The sequence below is a fragment of the Octodon degus genome, unplaced genomic scaffold (assembly GCF_000260255.1).
Source record: "Octodon degus isolate 3935 unplaced genomic scaffold, OctDeg1.0 scaffold00200, whole genome shotgun sequence".
In the NCBI taxonomy this organism is placed as follows: Eukaryota; Metazoa; Chordata; class Mammalia; order Rodentia; family Octodontidae; genus Octodon; species Octodon degus.
The window spans coordinates 3,715,568-3,725,695 of record NW_004524776.1 but is presented as its reverse complement, the minus strand read 5'-3'; the positions used below and the strand labels follow the sequence as shown (position 1 = coordinate 3,725,695).

The following is a 10,128-nucleotide window of genomic DNA, read 5'->3' as shown; positions in this document are numbered from 1 at the left end:
GGGCTGGCTGGCATGTGGTGCTGGGGGATTGAACCGCGGTCCCTGATGCCTTGCCAAGCTTGTTCTAAGCAGGTGCTTTAGACCACTGAGCCATCTCTCCAGCCCTTAGTTGGGTCATTTAGCGTGACCAATACTTTTTCTTTTAGGCGTCCCTTATTCATCAGGTTCAGGCATTCAGAAACTGTCTTGTTTACTTTTTTCAGTAAATAATTTTTGTTGATTTTCTTCTGCCATAGATGTCCAGAAGAGTTCAACTGGACATTCATTTTGTGTTTCAGGCTGGGGCTGAGCGGCGGCTGTAGCTGGGAAGATCCAGCACTCTTCTTTACCAGCTTAACATGTGTCCAGATGAACTTTTTCTCCTGTGGTTTCGTTGGGCTGAGCTTGAGCTATGAACAATTGCTTTTGCTATAGTCTGTCTTTGTTGAAGTTTGACTTTTCTGTGGGTTTGGTACTAGAAAATGAATAGGCCTGGCCATAGTTTCAGACGTCATGTTTACAGTAGTGGTTTCCTTTTTTTTGTATCATCACAGCTGGATTTGATATTAGACAGAACTATTTCTGCTTGTACATTGCAGAGGTTCTGCTGATGCCTTGATGGAAGGATGCTAGTGTAGTGACTATTGGGAGGTTGTTCTGAGATGTAGTGTTCACAGATTTAGTGGAAGCCATTTTTGAGGTGCTCTCATTCCTTATGGTTAGAATGTGGGTGTTTGTAGACTCAGGCTTTGTGGCTTTAGAGATAGCAATTAAAGTTCATTCATTGTTACAAAAGTCTCATCCAATATGTGGAAGTTTTTCTGAATGAGTTACTCTTAGACCGAACAAATTGGCCACAGTAAGACCCAAGTACAGGTTTCTTAGGCATGGTAGCACTTTGCTCTGGTTTTTCCACAGTCGTTTGTTTCTTTTCACACTGTTTTTAAGGTGAAATGCCTGGATTAATGTCTTTTTTATTTGTGGGATCATTTTTAATTGCTGAGAACTGCAGTCTAATTATTATTTTCAAAATTATGTGATTCAATTGCTGCAGTTTAATTGGTCAATTCATTAAAATACAGTAGTGAAATCTCCTTTCTTGTCAATTTGTAAGAGTTGCTTGTAAATTTTTGCTATTAATCTTTTGTGCTGCGTTGAAAATATTTTTTCCAAAGTAATCTTTTGTCTGTTGACTTCGTGTATCAATTTCCATACAAATATTTTCTGGATTTAGGACATTCATTGTCTTCTTGTGTAACTTGGTGACTTTATTAGGTGAGTATTCTCAATCCTTTGATTATGTGAATTATCTCTGTAACCCCTCATTTTCAAGGTTTGTATTACTGCCTTAATTCATGTAGGTTTTCTCTTTCTTTCTTTCTTTGTTTCTTTCTTTCTTTCTTTTTTTTTTTTTTTTTTTTGATGTTGGGTAAGATAAAGATTTCTCCTTATAACCCCAGCCTTTTTTATTTTTTAATTTTGAGGTTGCATCTTGCTAAATTGTCCAAGCTGACCTTGAGTTTGAGACTGACCTCCCAAGTAGCTCAATTTCATTTTAAGTGGATAGCTAATTTTGGTAGCACTTTTTCCCTCTGAATTGAAGTTAACTCTGTCATATGTTACTCTCTCATAGATCTTAGAATTTAATTCTGGCTTTTTTTATGTAGTCCAGCATATAATTCCTGACTTCTGTACTAATTATCATATTGACCTTAATAGTATAGCTTTACCTTATATGAGTATATATGTATGTACACATGTATGTATAAATGTACATATATATGTGTAAGCACTTGTAGTATGTAAAGCCACATTCTGATTTCTGGCAAGCAACTGCATACTATTTCCACCCATCTCATCGAGCACAGCATGTCACGTGATGGCATTGAGTCAAAGGGTGGGAAGATATATTCTACCATCTGAGGCCATGGGAGGGATGAATAATGCAGGCTTCAGCAATGCAGTGTCCCACAGAAGGCAGTACGTGCACACTGTTCAAAAGTAATATACAGAAGGGTAGAGTCTTGCTTTTTAATGCATCTTTGCTCTTTTGTGTTAGGGGGAGGGCACTGGGAATCGAATTCATGATCTTACACTTGCCAGGCAAGTGCTAATGCCACCGAGCTGTTTCCCCAGCCCCCTTTTGCCCATTTTTAATGCCCATTTAATTTCCCAAAAGGAACATTTTGTCTATATTGTATATCTAGGCCTTTCGTATAGCAATAGATCTTGGAAAGCATTCTGTTTTAGGATACAACATTCCTTGTTTCTTTTTCTTCCTTAAACACTTTCAGTGGTTGGTATTGTGTTGTGCTACCGTAATCTTACACCTATCCAGTCTCCTGTGCGTGGGTATCTTTTGCATTTCCACTTCTTTACAGTCAGCATTGCTGAAATGGGTGACCGAGCACAGATGGGTATCTGTGGAATAAATTTCCAGAAGTGAAATTATTGGGGATAAGGGTGTATACATAGGTGATTTTGGTGGATGCTGCGTGTGCTTGTTGTTCTCTGTATGGTCACACTGATCTGCAGTCCCAGTGGCTATGGATCTGAGTTACCGTTTTCCAAATAGCATCAGCAGAGTGGTTTTTGAACATAGGATTTCTGCAATCATATAGGTCAGAAATGGGTGCCTTTCTGAATGCTCACTGACTCTGAGTTCCTTTTTATATGCTTGAGAGGTATTTTGCTTCCTTCTCTATGAACTTTTTTGTTTGCTTGGTTTTTGTTGTTGGTTTTGCTTTTGTTGTTTTTTATGTTGCCAGGAATCAAACTGAGAGCTTTGCATATGCTAGGCAAGCACTACTTTTACATCGGATGGTTGACTGATTGTTTCTCCCAGTTACTTCTCGGAGATTTTTATACATTTGTCTGTGATATGAACTGAGCCCTTGGAATTTGATATTTTTCTTTGGCTTTGTTGTATGCTTTACTGTGTACAATTTATTTGAATTTCTATGGAGTCAAGTTTATTAGTTATAGGATGACCTTCTGCACTCCGGTGTTTGTAAAGCACTTAACCTATATTTTTTCTAGTATTTCTATGTTTTCTTCCTTCTCTCTGTCTCTCAAGATGCATTGGATTCACATTTTGGCCAAATGTTGAATAATTGAATGTTAAAATCAAATGGGGGGGCGGGGAGATGGCTCAATAGGATAAGCGCTTGACTTGCAAACACAAGGATCTGAGTTCAATCCCCGGTTCCACCAAAAAAAAAAAAAAAAAAAAAAAATGGGGGGGGGTCTGGCAAGATAGTTCAGTGGTCTAAAGCGCCTGCTTAGACAAGCATGCAGGGACCTCAGTTCGATCCCCAGCACCACATGCTATGCCAGCCCTGCCCCCAGGGTGCGTTGAGCTGACCATAAGAAAAAAGAAAGAAAGAAAGAAAGAAAGAAAGAAAGAAAGAAAGAAAGAAAGAAAGAAAGAAAAGAAACATTAAAAAAAAATCAAATGAGGGGCAGGCCGTACCCATCTGCCCCTGAGCATACTGAGCCAGCCACTGAGACTGCGTGTGGTGGCACATGCCTGTAATCCCAGCATTGGGGGTGCTTAAAGTAGGAGGATGACAAGTCTGAACTCCAGAGTAAGACCCTGTACCAAATATATTACAAAAAAAAAAAAAAATGAGGTAGAGGCTCAGATTACCATCGTGGGATGAACAAATTTCTAGAACAGCAAAATTTTTATTTATTCATTTATTTAGGCCAGCTCAGCCTGCTCTGAGAGTGGGGCTGGCATGGCATATGGTACCAGGGATCAAACCGCGGTTCCGTGCACGTGTCTAAGCAGGCGCTTTAGACCACTGAACTATCGCACCAGCCCCCCAACATTTTATTTTTAAAAAAACTTTAATAGGGCCGGGGAGATGGCTCAATAGAATAAGTGCTTCTCTGGCAAGTGCAAGGGACTGAGTTCAATCCCTGGTTCCGCAAAAAAACAAAAAACAAAAAACAAAAAACAAAAAAAAAAAAAACAACCTTTAATGGAATATTAGGGTCATATTATAAAACTTTAGTAGTTCTAGTTGGTAAATTAGGCAATCTGTTACAAGAGCAGCGATTTCTTAGTAGCATCAGTTGTTTGGTTGCTTTTATTTGTTATTTTATTTTATTTTTTGGTTGAACCGGGGGTTGAACTCAGGCCCTTGCACTCGCCAAAGAAGCACTTATTCCACTGAGCCATCTCCCCAGCCCCCAAATTTTTTTTTCTTTTTTGTGGTAGCGGGGATTGAACTGAGGACCCTGTGCTTGCCAGGCAAGCACTTATTCTACTGAGCTGTCTCCCTGGCCCTTTGGTTGCTTTTATTGTCCTTTCATGGTATACCTATAAAAGTATTCCACTCACTTTTCATTGAGGAGAGTGGGCCTTGGGTGAGGACGACGTGGAAAGACTCAGGACTGGATTGGAAATAACTAAAAATTAAGGATATTCTTTCAAGGTTATTTTGTTTCATATAGGGCTAAAGTAACATAAAGTTCTAGAGATTACAGTGACTTAATCTAATTCTATTTCCATGTGTTTTAATCTAACAAATGTGTCTCTAAATGTTCATATTTACTAAACTGTTTCCTATTGAACCATTTTAAGTTCTCAGTAACTAAATGAGATTATTAGCTTTCACAGTGATTGTTTCAGAATTTTACTCCTATGGTAAGAAATATGCTTTTTATACATCAGTTGACATAAAATTTCAACATACAAAGAATGATTATATAGAAATAATATGTAATATGTAAATATAGCATATAAATGCATGAACATATAAAAATTATTTTTACTCAGGTTACACAAGGATGGTGACTTTTATTTGACAGCAGATTTTCAGTTGGTAGTATATGCCCTAGTGACACGCCATGCCCATCTTATGATGCTATTATGCTGGTCATGTACAGTTGCAAGATAGCAATCCACACTGGATCAGAAATGGCAGAGGTGCTACTGGCATTGTTCTTCAGTTCTCTGGTATTCCAGAAAGCAAATTGTACATTTTGAGCAAACATCAGTTTTGTTTAAATTTCTCATCCCTTTGAGGGTTTGAATCTATGTGACTGCCCAGTGGTCCCCAGACCAACACTTGGGTCTTCCGTCTTTCACCATGAGTTCAATTCATGCATGTCTTTGCATTTGCTGGTGGACCTTTGGCTCCAGGATTCGAATATGTTGTAACTGGTGCCACACCTTGGAGGACTGCTGAGTCTCTGGGCTGTGTGTGCCTTGTACCTGCTAGAACTAGTTTCCTGAAGTCTTTTCCAGAGTGCTCAGGGCCGTTCTTGTTTCATTATGACATGATTTTCAAATCAGTCCTCCTCTCTTCCTTCCCCCAGTAAAAATCAATTAGTACTTTTGTCAAGATGGTGAGAAATCTTTCATTAACTTAGAACTGAATTCTTCAGACAGTGCATCTTGTGCTTCACACACAACAGCATGTGTGCATGTCTGTAAGCGTCTTGTGTCCCTTGCACGTTCATTGTTACATGAATTCTTACATGTTTTGTCTTTTTATTTTTATTTGGAATTCAAACCTCAGAGTCATTTTAACTGATTCTGATATTAGACTGGTATTAACCATTTATTGTTTTTAATCTGGTACTTTTGGTAACTTTAAACCATGTATTTGTTCTAAAGACATTTGAGGTAGGTAATAACCTTATTCAATCTATTTTTTTTTTCTTTTTTCTTTCTTTCTTTCTTTTTTTTTTTTTTTTTGGAACCGGGGATTGAATTCAGGTCCTTGCGCTTGCCAGGGAAGCACTTATTCCACTGAGCCATCTCTCCAGCCCCCTATTTTTTTTTTTTTTTTATTGAGGAAAAAAGTATATATTTAGAATTAGCCAGCTGGACTCAGTTCAGATGATTCCATTCTGATTAGGGTATTGACCTTGGCCACATCGATGTCAAAGAGCTTCTTCACAGCGTGTTTGATTTGGTGCTTATTGGCTTTGACATCCCCAATGAACACAAGTGTGTTGCTGTCCTCGATCTTCTTCATGGCTGACTATGTGGTCAGGGGGAACTTGATGATGGCATAGAGATCAAGCTTGTTTCCCCTTGGGGTGCTCTTCCGAGGGTATTTGGGCTGCCTCCAGAGCCGCAGCGTCTTGGGATAGCAGAAGGTGGGTGACGTTCGTATCTTCTTTTTGTGACCATGGATGCCTTTCAGCATGGCCTTCTTGGCCTTCAAAGCTTTTGCTTTGGCTTCAGCTTTGGGAGGGGCATGGGCTTCCTTCTTCGCATTTGGCGCCATCTTGGTAAAAAGGCTCTCCCACCTTATTCAATCTAAATGTGGTAAGATATGTTGAATAAATGAATGAATCAAACCTTACCTTGTAACTAAATGAACAAAGACACCCACTTAGTCTGTGTATAGAAACTGGGTGTTAATTCCTAGTTTCTAGCCCAAATATATTCTTCTACCCAACATGAAATAAAGTTATAAAGCAGGGTGTTATTGGCCGTCTAGGGGCAAACATAGGGTCAATAATAAAATTTCTGGTCTTTACTGAGCACTTATATATGAAATATCTGCTGTATGCTACCTCCCAACCCTAGTATGGAGGAACTTTTACTACCTGTGATTTACGTATGAGTAAACTGAGGCACAGAGAACATAGCTAGCCCAAAGCTAAACAGATTGCTCCACCACAGCACATCTTAGTGCCTTTACAACACTGTTCTAATGAAATGTCTGCACTGTTCATAAGAATTGGTTATTGGCAGGGCAGCTGGACTGGGGCTAGACATTTGGAACTTGTTAAACTTTAACTGAGAGGTGAAAGCTGATCTCTTCTTTTTAAGTGCATGTTACTAGGTTGCATATGCACTTTATTAGACTGCTCTGAATCCTGGCTTGCACCATGAGCTTCCAAGAGAAGACGAAGCATGCTGTACTCAGCGTCTGGCTAAGTTTCGTGGTACTGATCAGACCTTGGCTGAGCACAGAATGCTGTGTGGGTATTGCCGTACTGACCACCAGCACAGCCTGCGTTCTCACATTCCCAGGCTGTAGCTAATGAGCCTGACTGAGCCTCTGAAGATTAAAGGACTTGTCACTGCCTGTGGCGTCTAGGAAGACCCGTGCTGGGACTTGTGCCCAGGTGTATCTGACCCTCATGTCCTCCAGGTCTGTAGGTACCAGATAAATGTTGCCATTTCCTGCTTAACCTTGCTATTCTCTTTCTCAGAGCCACGATCATGTCTCTGGAAGACTTTGAACAGCGCTTGAATCAAGCCATTGAAAGAAATGCCTTTCTGGAAAGTGAACTTGATGAGAAGGAAAACCTCCTGGAGTCTGTTCAGCGACTAAAGGATGAAGCCAGAGGTCAGCGATCTTGGCCTTGTTCTGTGTCTTTACCAGTGTGGTTTCCTCTCATCTGTGATACTGGCACTGCAACCTTGCTTATCACGGCCTCTTCTGGAAATCGTGCACCCCGCCCTGCACATAGGTTATCCAGGCAGAGTGCCTGGCACGCTTCCTTGGTACCTGCCCAGTGCTCAGAATGCTCAGCCCTCAAACCCTGTAAAGATCCCTCATAGACATGTACGGAAATAGCTTTGAAGTTCATAGATCAAGCCGTTATTTGGGGTTTTAGCTCTGGGCAGTGGGAAAGCCTTCTTGGTTTGAAACTGACACACAGGCTTGATGCTCTATGGTATAAGTTTTGTGAGAAGAAAAATCCTGCTAGTAGAACCGCTCATCAGTCTGTTCTTTTTGTGACTTGGTGGTGACTGGTATGTTGGACTTAGAATTCTGACACCTCTTCAGCATTTGGTCAGGGGAGGTTGGCAGCTCCAGAGGCTAACCTCCTGCCTAGCAAGTATGAGGTCCTGACTTTGATTCTAGTACAAAAAACCAAAAAACCCACATAATTTATTTTGTGATATGTTAAATAGCTGTTAAAAGGAACAAGGTAAAGATACAAATGTTGTCCTGGGATTAATTGCCCACCTATACCATTGAAAGAGAGAAAGTCATGCACAGGAAGCATTGATGTTCACATTTATGATTAATAAGAATTGCTTGTACTCTATATTCGGTAGATACTCAAACACATTTAGACTATATGGATATGCAGTGATAAAGGATTGAAAAGATTTGCCATGTGTTATAAGTAGCTATTTATGATTGAGGAAGGCATTTGGGAATAGCTGGAAAAGCGCATTTTAATGTAGGATTCTAGGTACACTGCATTATTAAAAGATTTTTTAAAAACAGAGCAGTTGGTTGTGGGTGCCATGCTTTTTAAAACCTTTCACCTGAGAAATAGCTGTATCTTGCAGACCTGCCAAGTGGGGCCAGGTAGGCTTTGCTCTGTTCTGGGTTCCACCTGGACTTTCTCACCCACTGCCCTTTCCCTGGTTAGCACCTGTCTGACCTTCACCCCAGCCTGAAAGCAATGACGCACATCTCTGAGTCTCTTTCCTGGCACAGATTTGCGGCAAGAATTGGCTGTACAACAGAAGCAGGAGAAGCCCAGGACCCCCATGCCCAGCGCAGCAGAAGCTGAAAGGACAGACACAGCTGTGCAGGCCACAGGTTCTGTACCGTCCACTCCTATCACTCATCGAGGACTCAGCTCTGGATTAAACACTCCGGGAACATTCAGGCGTGGTAAGGAGATGGGGAGCTGTGAGAATTTTCTGCTTCACAGAGCCATCCTGGGTGAGAACCTGGTTGGGACCTGGGAGAGGTGCCTTGGACTGGGCTGTATAGTGGGGAGCAGTTAGGGTGCTGTGATCCAAGATGTGGAGGAGGGAATAATGGTCTCTGCCTACTGGAAAACAGAAATCCCATCTAAGAGGGCAGCTGTTGCTTTGCTTTTGCCACAAGGAAGGTGGGCCTATCAGGCCAGGCTTTCTACCAAAAGCCAAAAATCCTCTTTTTAAACGTGAAATCTGGGGCTGGGGAGATAGCTCAGTAGAATAAGCGCTTGCCTGGCAAGTGCAAGGGCCTGAGTTCAATCCCTGGTTCTGCAAAAAAAAACCCAAAACAAACAAAAAACCATGAAATCTCCCAAACATAAAGTATCTATAAACAAACAAAATGAATGTATGAAGTATTGTGGGTCCAGAAATAGAGGCAGTGTAACCTCTGTTATACTGTAAAAGCCAAAACATTTGAGTTCTCCCTCCAGCCTCTCCACTGATTTCTTAACTGGGAGACCTCTTGTCAGGCCATTGATAACAGATTCTAACAGCAAACAAGTATCGCATACTCCTGTGCGTACTCAAGGCTGCTTAAAGCACTTTGCGCAGTGATCTCGTGAATTCGCACCCAGGCCCATCGTGGAGGCGTTCATTCCACTTGGATGTGCAGGTGAGGCTGTGGCCTCAGAAGCTTGCCCAAGTCACGCAGAGTTGGGATTCAAACCCCAGCAGGCGGCCTGCGACTCAGTCAGCCATGCGCTGCCTAAGCCCGGACCTTGTCTCCTGCTGGTGACAAAATGGTGAGAATGCTGTGTCTGGGCCAGGACTATTTCCTGCACTTGGGAGGCGCATAACTGTTGTGGCGATGAGCTAGAATTTTGTTAATTTGCACCCTAGTAGCCGCTGCGGGTGGGGCCTGTGGTTGTATTCTTATTGCTGCCCAGACTCCTCCTTGAAGAGAGGGCTCTACAGCACAGGCCCTTTTTAAGAGCGGTTGGCTGCGTGCATACTGCGATTATCCCAGATGTCAGTAATGTTAAGTGGGTGGAACTTCTAGAAATTTGGAGAAGACCTGTTTTGGCATTTGTTTTCTTTATTTTGTACTACTAGGAATTGAACCTGGAGTCTTCACATTGAGCTACGTCCATAGCCCTTTTTTTATTTTTTATTTTGAGACAGGGTCTTGCCCAGCTGCCTAGGCCAGGCTCAATCTTGCCATCCTCTTGACTCAGATCCCAGAGTGCTGGGACTACAGCCATGCTCAATCTCACCCAGCTTTAGCTTTGAGAAGATTAATGCGTGAAACTAAATGCTTAATGTAATTTCATAAGGACTCAAAAAGCTGTTCACCCAGTAGAGCCATGCCGCGTTGCACAGTGAGGTCCTGAATGACGGGGCAGCATCCAGAGGAAAGCAAAGGGGGCAGCTCCCCTTCTCTCCCTCATGGTTCCAAATCCAGAGACGTTGGTACACAGACCATAGGCTGATGTGTGCGTCTGTGC

General features: G+C 41.8%; 1 protein-coding gene across 1 annotated transcript in view; it reads left to right on the top strand.

The window, feature by feature from the left end:
- Positions 1-10,128, top strand: part of Nde1 (nudE neurodevelopment protein 1) — a 47,654-nt gene that overhangs the window by 35,915 nt on the left and 1,611 nt on the right. The window contains exons 4-5 of the mRNA XM_023704698.1: positions 7,165-7,301; positions 8,412-8,591. Coding sequence (XP_023560466.1) covers positions 7,165-7,301; positions 8,412-8,591 — 317 coding nt within the window. The remainder of the gene's footprint in view (positions 1-7,164; positions 7,302-8,411; positions 8,592-10,128) is intronic.